Raw genomic sequence first — 18,602 nt, 5'->3', positions numbered from 1 at the left:
ATTCATTTTTTAAAGTTTTTTTGTCAAGAAGTTTTCTTGATCTTGGTTGTGCAAAAAGTTTTCGGAATGTCAAAACACATCATTTACCAGAATTTGCAGAAATAAATTATTTTTGTTTGCCTTAGATAAAAGTGTGGACAAAGTTTTTAAGTAATCAAGCAGAAAATTTCAACTGCCCTATAACGCAAACCAACAGTAGATCCGAAGTGGTTTTCGGTAAAGAGAAAAGATTTTTGAAAATGAAGAACATTAGGCTACTGCTTCGGGATCTTTTTAAGGAGATTTACTAGGACCAAAGGCCACATCATCTTATGTACAAAGACCACCTCATCTCTGAAAATAGTATTCTGTTGCAAAAGGGTCTCACAATGTTTTAAAAATAATTAAGAAATTAAGAATATTTTTTCGGCTTAAAACCAACGCCCTTTTTTGTTCTTTACTTTAGATGATTGAAAAACATTATCTTATATTTCTTCTCGTGTAAAAAATTTGCAAAAAGATGCGAACTTTCAAGTTTCTCGGAAAGAACGACCAAAACAGTATTCTGTTATTACATCAAGAATGTGAAGGTTTTGGTCTATTGGAGATGCCAAAACTCTTTCAATACAACTGAACCGATTGTTTTGACATTTTTTCACCTAAATTCTTCCAATTATACAGTTTGTGAGCGTTATGTGGTCTCTATGTGATTTGCACATCCAGCTTTTGTCTACTTGAGCGCAGCAAAGCGTACTTAATAATTACAACAAAAAAATTATTGAAAACATTGACCTAAGTAACTTTAAATTAAAGAGAAACTATGCCTGCCTACAAGTAAACAAATAATTCAGAGCTAGTACGTTTGTTTCTTGAATTTAAATTACTATGTACATTCTTTATAAGAGCTTACCCTGCGCTGAACAGTCTTGGAGCTACATCCGTGTTCAAAAATAATTCTTCCATGATTCGATTTTTAAACAAAAATTTGGTGAAGAATATGTAGCTGTACAATGATCAAAATAATGATTCGAAAAGTTCAATGTTGTGTGGGGTCAGATTATTATTCATTTCTAAGCTTAAAAGCAACCCCAAAACGATATTGAATGATACGCCGCAAAACGTACTGGAAGTGAAGCAAATTTGTATGAAAGTGTCCGGATTTTTCACAGTTCATGTTTTAAGATTTAAATCTTATGCGAGCGTAGAGAACAGTGACAGTAAAATAATTTTATTTCAATTTGTGAAACATCAGTAATATTTATCCACAGTTTAAGAAGGAGACCTAATTGATTTTTAATTGGACAAAAATTCTTCATTTTAATGATTGCGGATTTAAAAGGTGTGGGTTTTAACCTAGTCATAATATGGTAATTAACAAAATTTAGTTTCTGAGCTATGTTTTAGATCATTATTAATAAAATCGAGAGCTCTAGCTGTAGGCTAATTGAATACACAAATGACCGTGGAAAGTAATGACTTAAATTTTTGACAGATGTGACGACGTATTATCACATTTGTCCACGATTTGGTCCACGAAAGGCCAAATTTATGTTGGGTGCTGTAATATATGCAAATAAGTCGCAAACATGCAATTCGATATCAATTCGAATTATAGTTTTCTAAGGTCATCCGTTTTTGAAGGAGCTAAAGTTTTCAAATGATTCAGCTCCAACTGTAATATGTAACTCCTGGTTCAAATTCGGTTGCTTCAAAATCACATTTTGTTATTTCTCTGCTTGCTCTTGAGTTGAACTACTTGGTTATTACTGCGATAAATATTTTGTAAAATAAGCAGAGGTTTAGAGAATTTCATCAGCCTTTTTGGCACAATTAACTTTAAATGTTTCTCCATTCTAATCAATTGTTCAAAAAAAACTTGTTTGAAAGCTTGATTTTGTATTCCAGGCCAATATAGTTCGCGGGTGCGGAAAGGTGCATGAGGGTGCAAACCGCAATTTCAAAAATATGGGTCTTGGCAAAACTATTAACATGGGTCGCAACCAACTCATTGTCCGCGGCCCAATTTGGGCTTGCTTATACCTGCCTTGGGCCTTGGACCTCGTCCTGGGCAGTCTAATATTGTTTCCATGACATCCGAATAAGGAGTAGCACTTAGTATTTGTGTGATGATATTATGATTTTATACAGTCAATTCTCACCTTGTCACATAATTTATTAAAAGTGTTAATTATAAACATCTGAAAAATAGTAATATGAATCTAGTTTCGGCTTACTCGCAGCGGAACATTATTAAACCACAATGACCTGTTCTCAGCTGCCCTTTTTCTATTACTTTATATTGTTAATATTACCCAACCCTTCAGACTGTTCTTTTTATTAGTAATATTGCTCTTTTTTTTGGTGACTATGGACACTTTTTTGCGTCTAAAACTTCAACTGGTAGTTTCAATGCAGCCAATATTTGTCAGACTATGGTCAATCTGAACCTATGGTTAAGTGAGAGCTCATACTTACACAGACAGCTGAATGGAGGCAGGGATTGCACTCTTAATCATTTTCAGTTGAAGTACACACATTACCTTTCGGCTATCTCGCCCAATATTTTCCTGTCGCTTCTGAATTGATTTGTAATAAAACTGGCTTCTGCATTTAATATCTATTCTGCTGAAATAAATTAAAACGTTTAATGGCTGACTTTTTTTTAGAAACAAACCATCCAAAGTTGTCCGATTACAATGGGATCTATGGATGATACGGGAAACTTTGTTGCGGATCCATCGAAAACAAGTTGTTCCTCTCATCAATTTTGCTACCTTATTCTTTATTAACAGCCACGTCAGCAATTCCAGGCGGCTATTATAGCGCTCCTAATTTTTTACACATCAAAAATTTTGAATTGTATTGGTGCGCTGTGGTTTTTTAAGATGTGTTCACACATTTTTCAATGATTTTGATCTTTCAAAAAGGGATAAACAGGTAAAGCCCAGCGGGCATTAAGATTAATTAGTGGCCCAAAGTGGGCTTTAGAAGTCCTTCAATTGCTTGAAGTGGTGCAGCTACTGGGATGGTAAAATGATTCTAATTTTTCAATCCTTTCAGGTTTTTTGAATTTTTTTTGAGTTTTTTTAACCCTAGGTGTCAGGAAACCTCCTTTAGGGTTTGATAAAGGGTTTAATGATAGAATACTGCATAGTTTTGAGTGCTAATGTAATGGTTTTCATGTTTCTGCCATAATGAATTTTAGCATTTTTTGACAAAGCTTGCAATTTTTTTTCAGTTTTTTGACATTTATTGCATTATTCAAGTTCTTTGAGTCCCAGGGGCCAGAAAACCTCATCAGGGGTTGGATAATAAGGTACTAAAAAAATTTTAGTTGTCATGGAGTAGGTTACATTTTTTGAATATCACAATTTTTTGCTATCTTTTTGACAAAGTTCGAATTTTCTTCAAGTTTTTGAAAATTTTTTTGTCATTTTTGCAGTTTTTCCAGCTTCAAGGACCAAGCAATCTCCTTTGAAGTTTGTTACTAGGGCACTGCATAGTTTCTAGTAGCAAAGGAAATGTTTTTTTAACATTTTAATGTCTCGAACTTTAGCATTCTTTTGATAAAATCTGCAATTTTTTTCAAGGCTTTCTGAAATTTTTGTCAGTTTTTGATATTCGTCCATTCTCAAAAGCAAGAAAACATATTTCACGTTCGATAAAAAGTTACTGCATGGTTTTCAGTTTCAATGGATTTGTTTTCAACAATTTAACTTTTCGACTTTTAGAAGTTTTTTGATAAACTTTGCAATTCTTTTCGAATTTTTCAAAGCATTTGCATTTTTTTTGTTTTTTTCTTGCCTCAGTAGCCCGATAACCTTATCCAAAGTTTGATAGTATGTTACCTAATAGTTGCTATGGGGCAATTGAATGGCTTTCAACATTTTAATTGAACAAGTTTCTATTTTTTAAGTTTGAATTTTTTTCTAAAAATTATTGCCTAGCGATCTGTGAGCCAATGAGTTTTTTAAAGCTTAGAAATGGGTTACTGGATATTTTCTAGAGACAAAAAATGATTCTGAAGATATTTATATCACTATTTTCAGCAACATTTTCATTTAATTTTCAATTGATTTCTTTTTTTTTTTAATTTTTTGTTCATTTCCGAGTTAATCGATCTTCAAGGGCCAATGAATATTTTTCAGGTCTTGTACTAGATACAAGACTTCTTCTACAGATGTAGTACTGGACTGATTTCAGAAACAAAAATTGGTTTTGAAAATATTTTTGAAATAGATATTTTTAAAGGGAAAAATTTTGCCTTAGGTGTAAAAGCTTCAAGAGTTTTAGCAATGAGTATATTTTTGTTTAGTTTTGATTCTTTTAGTTTCTCAATTTGTTGAGATGATTTTGTTTGTATCATGGCTGGCATTGTTCACTTGGTCTGCTGGTCACATAAAGTACGTCTGAGTTTTTCATTCAATTCTTTGAATTGTATTTCAGGACTTGTCCTGCTATGTTTTTTATTTCGTCTAACAGATTTTTGTTTCGTCTTACCCTGACTTTCATGACCCGGATGACTTTTCAAGACTTTGAGTTTTTAAAACGGGATAAACAGGTAAAGCTCAGCGGGCATCAACTTTCATTAGAGGCCCTTCGCTGCGTTTGGTAGTTTTTCAAGTACTTAGAGTGGTGAAGTTACTGGGAACTTACCTCACTTGAAAAAATGATTTGTGAAATCACTTAATGAACTTTAAATTTTATGACAATTTACTGGTTAAAGATAGTATAGTCAATAGTATGCATCTAAGTATTAACAAACGTATTTTTTTCCCTAAATCTTGACTATTAGAGTCTTGAGTTTATGGTTCCGAATATTATTTTTGAAAGAGCTCCCTTAGGGCTTTTTCCTTATAGAGCGGTATGTGTCTCATAAAAATGACAGTCCAAATCTAACCCAAAAAGCTAGTGGTCTATTAAAGGACTGGTGGTCAATCTGTCTATCTTTTTTAATTGCTTCAAATCCATGAAAGGCCTGAAGCGTCTATCGCGGCTATTTTCCGGCAATCTGCCGGCTATGTTTAAAAAATGAGGTTATTCGTTCAATTGGTCGAGCTAAAACAGCACATTTTACAAGATCATGTTTGAGTATACAGCGGGAATTCAGTAATATCAGACAATTTGCTGTGAACTTTTTATTTTCACCACATTGCTTACAAGATTCCTGCATACACCCAAAACTTCTTATCAAAAAATATGTGGTGAACAATAACCTGAAGCTGTAACTAGGAAAGCCAGACACGCGTCGGTGTGTCCACGCCAGTCCCTAGATTGAGGGGCGAGGCCAAACGACCTCTGGTTAGAGTCCCAGACCGAAGTAACCTCTGGTCAGATGCAGTGTGCTCAAAGTGCTCTCAAATGAAACTGTTCAGACCGATGCAGGCCGAAATAGCCTCTGATCAGACAAGTTCTAGACCATTGTTCGGACTTTTTTTCTTCTTTTTCAGCTCAGAGATTTTTCCAGACTGTAATTCGAGCGCACGTTGCGCAGGTTTCAGCTCGAAGGTAGCCTTATCAGAGGTTGCTTCGACCTGGATCGACACAGGTCAAATTGTATGGGCGTGAAATTTTTGTTTAAACTGTAAATTATCAATGTATACATAGAGGAACAACTTGATCAGTGGCTTTCATTCATCTTGAGGGTTTCAGTTCAGCTCAATTGGCATCCAATTTTAAGATGACAAACGCTCCTGCGATGATCAATAACAGACCCTGTAGGTAGTTCAAAACAACTTTGTAACAAAAAAGATTATTTTCACGTAACTGGTTTTAAGTGCAACTGAGGTAAGATTAGTTTTGGAAAATGCTTTTCCGCCAAAGTTTTGACACAGTTTTGTATTTGAGGAGACAAATTTCAATTTTGACTCTAGTACTCTACAATGCAGATTAATTACAGAAGATACTGATTTTGATTGGAGAGCTGTCTTCATTTAGGGAACTATTTTCAAAGAAACAGCCACAGCATTGAAGCTTTTGAAATTTTTTTGTTACATGAAATCGAAGTGCTGAAAGAATCATACGCTCATTGTTTAAGTCTTTGTCCTTCCACTGTCTCATCATTGGAAAGCTGTTTGTTTTTTCTCAAATATTAATTTATTTTTTGTATCAAATTTAAACAATGCATTTGATTTTCTTCTTCTTTGATTTCTCAAAACAAATGTTCCTTTTCGTCCTGAATTTGATTCCGTTGTGTTTATAGCCGCGTCAGCAATCCCAGGTGGCTATTATTACGATCCTAATTTTTTAAATCGTCTAATAGATTTTTGTTTCGTCTCACCCTGACTGCTTGGAATTGACTTTTTCAATGACATCAGTGACCTCTACTGATTTTCTGAACCTTTACTAATTAAAGGTCAATAGTGTGCATCTAAGTAGTGCCAAACTTATATGCCCTAATTCCTGAGTAATAGAGTCTTGAGTTTTAATATCGAATACTAATTTTGAAAAATCTCCATTACGGCTTTTTCCTTATAGAACAAATGTGACTCATAAAAATGACAGTCCGAATCTAACCCAAAAAGTCTGGTGGTCTATTAAAAAGCTGGTGGTCGATCTGTCAATCTCATTTCTTTAGTTGTTTCAATTCATGGTAGGCCACAAGCGTCTATTGCGGCTATTTTCCGACAATCTGCCGGCTATGTTTTAATTTTTGTAATGAAAGATGCGTTTGAACACACTCTTGGTTTTGTTCCATGGTTTCAATTTTCGGCCGTCCTTTTATGCCTCTTGTCTATGGCACCTGACAAAAACCTTGGATCCTTTGAATGATCAGTCGTTCTTTTTCAAATTTTAGCAGGGTGCTTTCTTTTTCTATCAGTTAGCTGATCTAAGACTTCATTCTGTAGTTTATACTTTTGTTTTGTACTCTAAGATTTTTATTGATTAATATGTGATTGGTCCAGCAAGGAATTCAAAACAATGGACTGATCTATGATTAAAGCAAAATGTAGCCTCATTTGTTAATGATTAAATTATTAAGTCTCCTGACTTGAAACCAACAGTCTCCGGTCTGCTTGTTGCTGCCATTGTTAAATATTTGCAATGTTTGTTCCAATTTTGGAGAGAAGTGAAAGTGATGCCAATTTTTTATGGAATTTGGTTTTTCAATGAGCACTGCTCTGATGCTAAAGTTGCGCAATCACAACATTTTGAAACCCATCTTTCGAGTTTTGCTAAAAATTCTAATCAAATTTTAGTAGGTTGCGCGATTTTAAAGGTCCGGTTAAAGATTTTTTGAGCTTTTTTGCAAGACTGCAGTCAATAATACAAAATTGTCTGCTGAGTGTGAAACCTGGACTTCATCGCGACAGAAATAACATAAGTCAGGAAAAATTGCGGCAACGACATTCTCTTTTAGAACATCGGCTACGGCGCACACATAAAGTTTCTTTTCCCTGTCAACAACTGGATGCTTGAACACCTGATGGTTGATTTTCTTAGCCCCGTTGATCGTAATTCAAGAATGCGACCAAATTACCATACAAAATCCAGGGCTTCCACATCATCAAAGTACACGAACCAAAATTTTTCAGACAATTAGATTGCTTCTTTTTATATGGTGAATCAATTTCATTGAATAGCATGTGGTACAACGTTGTCTCTGAAACCCGCTCTGAGTTTCAATGAATAGGTGGCACTTTGCAATATTGCATCAAGTTCTTTTTGCAGGGGTTTCACAAAAATTTTTAGAACAAGTGTATAAGCAGTTTTACAACTTTCATAAGTTTTTGCAATGTTTTGGCAAACTTTTGTTCTCGGGCTCGGTCCCATTTTTAGATTGCTTCATATTTTTTAGACTGCTTCTCAATGCTAGTTCTTGGAATATTTTCCAGAAATTCGCCAGTTGTAATGACCAGTGTTAAAATTTTTTAATTTTATTTTGTCATTTTAGTTTTCAAAGTTGGCATCGTTTTCAGGGCTGAACGATCACATAAATTATTTTTGTTGAGAATTAACGTCAGTAGATAAGATAGCATTCCTTGTTTCCTATTAATTCCTATTTTTAGAGAACTTTTCGCGGGGAATTTTGAGCAGAAATCTTACAAAACGTTTTGAACAAGGTTATCTCGATGTATCTTGAATTCTAGCGTTCGTTCTTGCTTGTTCTTCCTCTGTGTTTCTTGACCTAAAAATTTGCTTCATAATCATTTTTTTTATTGCTAAAATAACAGAGCCGCGATGAGCTTTTTTTGTTGCCATGACGTATGTACTGGGGAGGGACATTTGTTCCATCTTAATTTTGTTCATAGAAACCATTCGTCTCTCGTTTCTGTAATAGAACTAAATTGATATCATTCGTTAAGCTCCTTAGACCACAGAGTTCCAATGCATTATCTTAGATTAGACAGTTTTGACTGAAATTTTGGCTGTGAGCTGAGCTGATGATGTTATTACTTTAAGAGGGACAGGTTTATGTTATTTTTGCTCATGCATTCTTTGTCCACCTACTATTTTGTCTAAAATGCACGAGACGCTATTTGAGGCATCAATTGTTTTTAAATATTATACAGCAATCAAAACTGTATTTTTTTAAAAACGATGGAGCTAATTGATTGTTTGCTTGAGTCTTAACTTTGTAGATAACTGCTGAAGTTAGCTTCTATTTTATGTTTTTCTGATGTGCTGGAATGCGGCAATACCCAGTTGTAATAATAAATTGTTTACGGATTACGCATAATACAAAAGGGCATTTACACACTTGCGCAATCCTAGCATTTGGCGTTTTATTTTTGATGTTTAGCACTGTGCTTTCCGGAGCAACGGAGACATCGAATTGCCTCGCTGCATTCTTTTCCTGAAAAACCGAATTATTGGCATTCAAAGAGTTGCTTTAACCTAGTAGATTTTCTGCTTGCTTCTCAGTGGTATAGTTGCTGGCTCATTCACGCGTCTTTGAGCTGCACTAAATTTTTTTGTTCAAATCTTAATAACTCGGATTAATTTAATTGGTTGACCAGTTCCTCTACTTATTGTTCACATAAATTGTTTACTGCATTCAATTATTATTTTTTTCTCTCTTCCTACTTATTTGTGGCTGTGGTGCAGATGGAAGCAACATCTTCAAACTGCGATGAGGGTCTCGTGAGTAGCAATTCCCAAAAGGTGAGCGAATTAACCAAGGAGGTTCGTTTTTTGCGCTCAAAAACCGAACAACAAGAACAAGAAAGTGCTAAACTGCGGGAAAATCAAAAAAACATTAACGATCGCCTGCGTTCTCAGGAACGGTATTTCAGGAAAGATTGTGTGCTTATTTCAAATCCCCCATTCGAAGCAAGGAATAGTGCAGACGTCACCCGAGACACTTTGAAATTTTTTCAAAATTTGCTTGGATTGAAAATAGATTATAATCGGATAAAAGCCTGCCACCTATTACCCGGAAACAATGCCAAAACAACTTCCACGGTTATGTGTAAATTCATATTCTACCCGGACAAAATTGATGTGTACAAGAAACGCAGGAGTCTACGAAACAAAAAAAATTTTATGTACAAGCTAAATATATACATGTACGAGTCGCTGCCTGAATGTGAACAGGAAATACGTAACGAGGCACACAAGCGAGACATGATTACGAGCACCAACAATTGTGTTGTCTCAGTTTTGGTTCATGATGGATACGAAAAAACTAACTTTGTCAAAATACAAGAAGTTGAAGAGTTGGACAACTTAGATGCCGTCAAAAAAGACAAGCAACTGACCGCAACAGCGTCGAAAATTTAGGTGCCGTCAGAAAAAGACAAGCAACTGACCGCAACAGCGTCGAAAATCTATCGCCACAAAATAAACACAACTTCCACGGTAGAGAGTAGAGGAACTTATACACACTTAGTACACTAACTCAACATTTTGTTTTGATTGACTTCAGTGAACTTTCGGTTTTTTCTCTGTTCAAAAATAAATTGCTTTCTCACGGGACGATAAATACATTTGGTAGGAACAAAGCAACAATCAATTAATCTAGCTGTGTATTGCCAAGAAAAACATTTTTTAGGTTTCTACGAACCTAAGAGTGATCTCCGCTGGTGCCTTTCAACCTAGTTGCGATCTCCGCAACCTGCACAAGTTGGAAGAAGGGGGGTGGAAGCCTACTAAAAACTCTGCGATCTCCGCGGAGCTATTAAACAACTAGAAACACTCTAAAAAAATCCAATATATGTTGTTTTTCAAAAACTTTGTTTCAGATATATATTTTCTGGCAATTTCCTAAAGTTCCTTTTTATTTGGTGTTATTTTTTTTGTTTTGTTTTTAACATTCATTCGCTGTTAGGATGAGATGCTGATAAAAACCAGTCAGGCATAATGCTAAAAACGCAGACAAAATAACTTATGGAGGTTTTGGAAAACAAGGACACGTCAGGTAAAACGGCAAAGGAGTGGATAGTTCTTCAAAACATACGTTCTTTAACAAAAAACGTTGATGAATTCAAAATTTTTATTAGTCAAACAGAGGTTGAGCCAGTGGCAATCTGCCTCACTGAAACTTGGTTAAAAAATAGCTTTGAAAGCGAATGTTTTTCTCTACAGAACTACCTCAAGATAGAAACATCCAACAGAAAAAAAAGAGGAGGTGGTGTTGGTATTTTTGTACACAAAAAAGCAACAAAGAAAACAATTGCATCAGTTGATACAAACAGTCTCCAAGCTATCAGTTTGGAGATTAAATTTTGCGATAAAACTTATTTAGTGACTTGTGTATACATTCCGCCCAATGCTACAAAAGCAGAAACCTTTGAAGAACTTTCTTCCTATATTGATCAAATAAGTATAACACCCAGTACTCTACATATCGTGTGTGGGGACCGAAATGTTAATATTTTGAAGAAATTGGCAAAATCGACCCTAATAATTAACCAGATGGAAATGAATGCTTTGGCTCTTGTAGACCCTCAAACTGCAACGCGCGAAACAATTAGGACCAAAACTTGTATTGATGTTTTTTTTACAAATTTTAAAACAAAAAGTTTTGTTGAGAAAACCAAAATTAGCGACCATTACACGGTGGGTCTGGAGCTTATAAAAAAAGAGAAAGTTCGGAAAGTGTTCAAATACTGAGAAGAAACTTGAATAAACTAGACGATGATCATCTCCTTGTTGAGCTCAACTGTTTTCTCCAGAAAAAGTTTGAATCAGTGAGCAGTCAATTATAAACAAGTGAGACTAACTGGTGTGCAGAGATCGTACATGAGAAACTGCTTGAGGCACTCAATACTTTTTTACCTCTAAAGCCATCAAAACAAGGCGCCAAGAAAGACTGGATTGACAGAGAAGTAAAAAAATACTCCGCTAAAAAAAGCCAACTCTGGAAGCGTTGATTAACAACAAAATCTCAAAGTGATAAACAAGCGTACGAAAAGCAATCCAAATTGTTGAGGAAAAAAATAAGAGGAAAGGTGTTAGAATTTTATGAAAAGCAAATAATGACAGAAGCTGGAAACAGAAACAGGAAATTTTTTCAGTTTGTAAACGAAGTAGTCAACACCAATGGAAATGAAAAAACAGTAGAAGAGAACGCTGTTGATGATCTTGATAAATTCAATAATTTTTTTGCTACAATAGGAGCAAACTTAGCTGAAAAAATTCCTTCACCAAAACCGACACAGAGAGCAAAACAAATAAATTCTATGTTTTTAAGGACAATTGACGAAAAAGAAGTCACTGCCGCTATCGCTAAGACTAAGAAAAAGTACAGCACAGATTGCTATAATTTGATCTACATCTATATCAAAGCTGTATCGGCAAGTGATTTGCCGGTCCTGACGATGCTTTTCAATAAATGCTTTGAGGAGGAAAATTTTCTGAAGTCTTTTAAAATAGCATCCATAACACCACTCCATAAAGAAGGAGACAAGAGCAGACCAGAGAATTACAGAACAATTTCATTGTTATCCATCTTTGGCAAAATATTTGAATTCCTAATTTTCGATAGAGTTAAAAACTATATAGAAAAATTCAAAACAATAAAAGTTAATCAATTTGTGTTTAGATCAAACCAAAACACTACCGACGCAATTGTTTCCTTGTTAGAGGATATCAGAGTGAATAAACAAAGTAAAGCAAGTGAAATCAAGGTTACTTTTCTGGACTTGAAAAAAGCATTTGATACTGTCGACCATCGCATTCTCCTAGAGAAATGTTCAGATTAAGGTCTGAGGGGTAAAACTTTGAGCATAATAGCTTCATTTCTTCACGATAGAACACAGGTGGTAAAAGTGAATGGAAAAACTTCAAAATCTAGAGAAGTGTCGTTTGGAGTACCACAAAGTTCCATCTTTGGACCGCTGCTGTTCATTCTTTATATAAATGACATTTCATGTAAACAAGAAAACAGTACAGATTATCTTTTTGCTGACGATACCGCTATAAAAACCATTGGAACTCCAAAAACAATAGATAGCAAGCACCAATTGGCTTTGAACAATGTTACACGCTGGCTAGGGCAAAATGAGCTCACACTAAATATCAAAAAAACAAAGACAATGTCTTTCAGACAAAAGAAAGCCAGTGAAGACGGCTTCTCACTTTACGCGGAAAAACTAGAAAATGTGAAAAGTTTCAAGTATCTAGGCATCAGTCTAGATCAACGCTTAAACTTTGCCGAACATAGCAATATTATCCAGAAGAAACTGAACCAGTTCACTGCTATGTTTTATCGTCTGAGAAAATTCCTGAAAGTATCGCAAATGATAAGAGTCTATAAGACATATGTACAGCCAATCATACAGTACGGAGTCCTAGCTTATGGGTCAACGACGAAAAGTATTCTACAGCCTATTGATAACAAAGTAAACAGACTGCTGAGAATAATCTATAAAAAAAAAATTGAGTCAACTACAAAAATACGCGAAGAGAACAACATTTACAGCACACAAGAACTTCATATTTACGAACTGCTAAAAATGTTGATAAAGGTGATACGAAAGGAATGCAATGTCGAACAACTGAAAAAAGCAACCGAAGAAAAAGAGCTGAGTAAAATTGATGAGATGAGAAAAACAAAAAAACAACTTAAAGTTAGTTACACTAAACTAAGTAACTGCTCAATCACAGTAAGGTTGAGAAAACTATGCAACTGCTTGCTAGAGTTAGATCCTACTTTTTTCAAAAGCCTGAGAAAAATGAAGAAAAAACAGGCTAAAATTTTTGCAACAGTTTTCCTTAAAAACTATGTTATTGGTTCTTTAGACATAAAAATCTATATTTTTGGCTGATTTAAGCCCTCGATATTTGTAAGCTGTTTACTGCCGTTTAACTCCAAGAATTGTGTTTTGGTTTTAGTTGAAACTTTTTTTAGACTCATAGTAAGCCCTTTTCCCTGCATAAACCTAACAAACTCTTTTGTTTATCTTCCTCACAAAGGCGCCTGAAAACGATCCTTAGGGGTCAATGGTGTCCTTTCCGAGCACATGTGACATTTGAAAATAAATAAATTATGTAAATGCCCTGTTGTATCATGCGTAATCCGTAAACAATTTATTATTATATTTTGTTTTCACTGATCGCGTTGTTGCTCGCAAGTTTTTCTTTTATCTCACCTTTTTCTCTGCGTTTCATCTGCGCTCTCTTGATACTACAGTCGGATGTATCCAACTGCTAGCCAGGTTTTCATAGGTGAAGTTCTTTGTTTTATGTATCACTGAAGTTATTCAAGAAATGTATTTTGAAATTTACCACATTAAACCGATATGCAAGATCCTCATAATGCTCAAGATCCACGTTATGCAAGATCTATCCGATAAAAATATTTTGCTACAATAACTATCTTTGCATCAATTGACAAATATCTATTAGCGAACCATATTATGTAACTATTTTCCGCGGAAATGTGTTTGAATTTGCCAAAATCAATATTATGGCGTTTTATTTAGAAGTAGGTTTTATTTGGTCTCTACCTATTTGATACTTTGTCAACATCTTTTGCTGAAAGTAGTGGCAACTGCGAGTATCTATACTCGCTAAAATCAGAAGTATTTCAAGTAATGAGCATTTTTGTACATATTTTTTTGGAAAACCGCAACCCGTGGTGTGATGTTGACCTGTCGGCTGCGTTATTTCAGTTTTTGGATTGGCAATAATCAACTGCAGTGACATTGTAATTGGTTCAGAGGGATTGAAAAGTGGAATGAAGTTCTTGAACTTAGAGTTCACTCTCACTCAAATCATACTGGTCAACATATCGACTGCCGATCTCCACGCTGTGTTCGAAGCTCAACGTTATGGAATAGTGCATACGACGTAATGGTGAATTGATAGAACCATAAATTATTCATAGCCACAGCAAATATTGTCAAAGCTCACCAGAGCGCTCTAAAATTTGGTTTATTTGGTAAATTTTCAACGCCTGTTACCGCTGATGTTACATATTTTCAACGCTTACTTTTGCTCTCTCCGAGACTTGAAACATTCGCCTCTTGCATATTTATTTTTTCTAAAACTTCTATTCTTTATAAATCAGGTTGTAACAACCGTATCTTAGACGGTGTTGAATGCGTTCAATGCGTCAAATTTGGTTGAATAAAGCAAGCATTAAAGCGATGAAGTCTGTAACAGCTAAGTGCTGGATTTATGTATATCAACAAAATATACCCTAAGTTGTATAAGATTGCCTCTAAAAATCAAGCGTTTAATATACGCAAGATCGACGCTATAATTTCTAATTTCAACGCCACAAACTGACATCTTTTGTTTGCAAAAGCATCCAGCGTTCATCTTACCTAAATTCAAGGAATTCAACGCTAGTCTTTCATACGTTTTTTTTGCGTTACTTAGCGCTGACCTATCGGCGTGGGTTAAGAAAAAATGAACATTAATAAACAACAATTCGACAACTGTTTTTTAACAAAAAAAACATCTTGAAAGAAAGACATGAACATTCAAGTCACGGGCGTTCAAGTAATTGATATCTGTGCCATTTATCCCAAGCCAATCTAAAAGCATTTAAAAGATTTTTGTAGCTTTTAAGAATCTTGTAAAAAAAACTCACTTGCCGAAATCTTGTCAGAAAATGGATCTTATCGGATCTTTTTAGTATCTCGAAAAAATGAAAAGCATTCTGTGCAAATCTTGCAAATTATTTGCTACTATAGAAGGACTCCTAATTTTTGTCACTGGGATTTCTCTTAACGAAAAACGTCAAGTTAACGTTGAATTCTAATATTCGTTCGATACAGATAAACTACAAATTAAAAGGTCATCAGTTGCAAAATATTCCTCCCTTGTGTATTAATGCAGCAAAAAGCACGCATACTAAGCATAACACACTTTCTCCATCTTTACAGAAGCACAACCGGCTCACAGATTTTTCTTTTCATAATTTCTGTATTTTTTGATTTTATATTGTAGTTTTGAGCTCCAAAGATATAAATTAGAGGAACAGATGGGCTGAGAAACAAAGGTAATACGCTGTTTCAACTAAAAAGAAGCGTTTGAAACCAAAGAAAATTTGTTTGAATTAACCAATTAATGGTTCAAAGAAACCTTGTTATGAATGCGCAATTATAAGAAAAATCTCAAATTTCGCACAAAATAAGTCAAAAAGTTCATTCAGTCCTTTTATTCGTTAATTTTTGCGGTTCTCATTTTTTAAGATTATAATTTGAGCAACTTCAACACTGACTCAAAGTAGAGCTTATGACATTTACAGACAATCATTATTATGAGAAAAAGTTTTGAAGTGTATATTCGTGATTGCATAAGTGTAGCCCCAGACAAATTGGATAATGAGCATGCTCTTTTTTGAGAAATGGTGAGATACGTACAGTTGACTCTTGTCAACAAAAGCTCTTCAAGTTAAAAAACAGAGACGCCGTCTCTGTTTTTTAACTTGAAGAATAAGAACAAAGAAGATAAACTTGTTTCTTATTAAAATATGCCAAGCGTTAGCAATGTTATAATTGGTCGCATCTTTTTAAAAATATAGAAGATAAGTGGTACCTAATGTTGAAAAAAAGGAATTCATTCATATTATTTCCGTGAATGAGGTGAAAATTACGAACATTATATATGATCAACGCTAATTTTGCGCGTTCGTCCTAAATATTTTCAACGCATTTACCGCAAAATGATGAAAAAAATTGTGCTGAATTAAGTAATTTTTCAACGCTTGTGACAGCTGAGGTTACATAGTCTCAACGCTTACGATTGCTCTTTCTGGGACTAGGAACCTTAACTTCTGGCAATTTTATTTTAGCTGAAAATTCTCTTCTTTATAAGTCAGGTTGTAACAAGAAGTATCTTAGAGGTTGTTGAATGCGTTGAATACGTCCAATTTCTTTCAATAAAGCAACAATTGTCGTAATAAATTCCATAACAGTTAAGTGCTGGATTTATGTAACCTTAACATTGAATAATATTTTAAGCTATGTAAGATCAACACTCAAAATAAAGCATTTATTAAACGCAAGATCGACGCGATAATTTCTAATCCAAAAACTGGGCATATTGTTTTATAAAAGCTTCTAGCGTTCATCCTTCATTAATTTAATGCATTCAACGCTAGTGTCACAAATACTTTAATTTTTACTTTACTTAGCGCTGACCCATTGGTCAGGGTGAAAAAAATCGAACTTTAGTATTCAACAGTTGGACGAATGTTCTTTCTTACAAAAGAATCCTAAAAAAATTGTATGAACACTCGAGTCACCGCCAATTTGTAACTAATGTTTGTGCAACCTTTCCAGAGGCAATCTAGCAGTGTTTCAAAGAATTTTTTCTACCTTTTTAAGAATCTTGTAATAAGAAAAAATTTGCCAAAATCTTCTAAGAAAATTTCATCTTATAGGATCTTTTTAGAATCTCGGAAAAATGAAAACCTTGGTGTTCAAACTTTGCAATTCAGTTGAAACAATTAAAAGGCTCCTATTTTTCCCAAAATTTTGTCACTTGGATTTCTTCTACCGAAAAACGTTAAGTTATCGTTCTTACAATTTTCTCTATTAATTGAATGCTAATATTCGTTCGAAAATGCAAATTAAAAATAAATTTCATCAGTTGCGAAATATTCCTCCGGTGTGTATTATTGCAGCAAAAAGCATGTATACTAAACATAACAAACATTCTCCATCTTTAAAGGAAAATATTTGGCTCACAGATTTTTTTGATATTAATTGATTTTCTATTGTAGTTTTGAAACTGGAAAAATAAAATTTAGAGGTACAGACAGGCTGAGTGACAAAAACTGTACGCTCTTTGAATTGAAAATATGCATTCAAAATCAAAGATATGAGAATCGAAGAATTTAGGGTTCAATAAAATATCGTTACGAATGCGCAATTATTAGAAAAAAACGTTTAAAGCGAAAATTAGAATCAAATGAATAATCAATTAGTGAATAATGAAGTGGAAATGAAAATTTTTAAAGCGAGAGAAATTAATGGTTTAGTGAATCGTTGTTATGAATGCTCAATTAATAGAAAGTATTCAAAGTTTCTGCACTAAAAATTAGTCATTACTCACAATCAGTACTCTTATTCGTTAAACTTTGCAGTTCTCATTTCTTTCAGGTATTAAGTCTAACAACACCAGGTGTTGACTTAAGGTGGAACTGATGATAATTCCTGAAAAAAATTTTAGAGGTGGTAAAACATGTAAATTCGTTGTTGCACGAGTGTTGTCCAAGACAACAAATTGGAGAAAAAGCAAGCTAAAATTCTACTGAATAATGGTGAGATACGTATGGTTAACTCTTGGCTCAAAAAGGGTTAATTTAAATTGAGACTCTGTCCCTGTTTTTTAACTTGAAAAACGTGAACAATAAAGATAGAATTGTTATTTATTAATTGCCGCGAAGCGATAGCAATGTTATATTTGATCTCAAGGTTGTTTTTCTCTACATTGCATTTTGGAAGATACAGAATTGTTTTTGGGAGCTGTTTTTTCAAAATTATTTGATTGAACACTTCCAGTTTTGAAGTCAAACAAGAGTGGTGACTTCGGTAACGCTGAAACAAACAATTTATGAGCGAAAGCCAATGGTTTTATGGCGTGAAATTTGGTTACTCTAATTTTTATATGGAACGATAAAACAGTGCCCAAGCAAATACTGTATCTCAAAAGTAGTCTTTTTGATCACGTCCTGCAATTTGATTTCCGTTTTTTGTTTGTTTTCGAATTTTATCGATTGAATTTCTTATAAAGCAAGGTGGTTTTGCAAGCATAAGATTATTTAAGACAATCTTCATTTTTAATCGGTTAAGTGCTCGGGAAACAGACCGATATAGTTAATGCGTCATGTCACATTAAGTTTACTGGTCAATCTGATGAATAGATGTCAAAACCAGACAAGAAAGGAAGAAAAAGAAGTCTTTTCTTCTTAATTCTGATTAAGAACGGGAACACTAGGCGCAAAAACTTTTTTGCTAAGCAAGCAAAACTTTTTGACCCAGGAGCAGTTTTTTGGACTTCTGTCAAAAATAAAGAATTTTAAATTCTAAGATCTCTTTAAGTAATTTTGAACGGTTTGTTTGCGGCTTTAGGCACTTCTCAGGCAGCTTTTTGCAGTTTGATAAACGTTTTTGGTTGCAGAAAAACAAAATTTTGCACTAATGGCATGACAAAACCTCTAATCAATGCCCGTTGTTGTAACAACAATTGCATAATTTATGGGTGAAATAACTCGCTAGCAC

At 34.3% G+C, this 18,602-nt stretch overlaps 1 protein-coding gene across 1 annotated transcript; it reads left to right on the top strand.

Annotated features, from left to right (window-relative positions):
- Positions 1–2,651: 2,651 nt before the first annotated feature.
- On the top strand, positions 2,652–14,214 carry LOC142357859 (uncharacterized; the record flags this gene model as incomplete). The annotated part of the gene is made up of 3 exons (XM_075409361.1): positions 2,652–2,727; positions 5,604–5,696; positions 14,037–14,214. Coding segments are annotated over exons 1-3 (323 nt in total), but the record flags the coding sequence as incomplete, so codon positions are not given.
- Positions 14,215–18,602: the final 4,388 nt, after the last annotated feature.

This window comes from Convolutriloba macropyga, unplaced genomic scaffold (genome assembly GCF_964194025.1).
Source record: "Convolutriloba macropyga unplaced genomic scaffold, txConMacr16.3 SCAFFOLD_4992, whole genome shotgun sequence".
NCBI lineage: Eukaryota > Metazoa > Xenacoelomorpha > Acoela > Convolutidae > Convolutriloba > Convolutriloba macropyga.
Note: the sequence above shows the minus strand (reverse complement) of the source record. Positions and strands in the feature narration are given on the sequence as shown.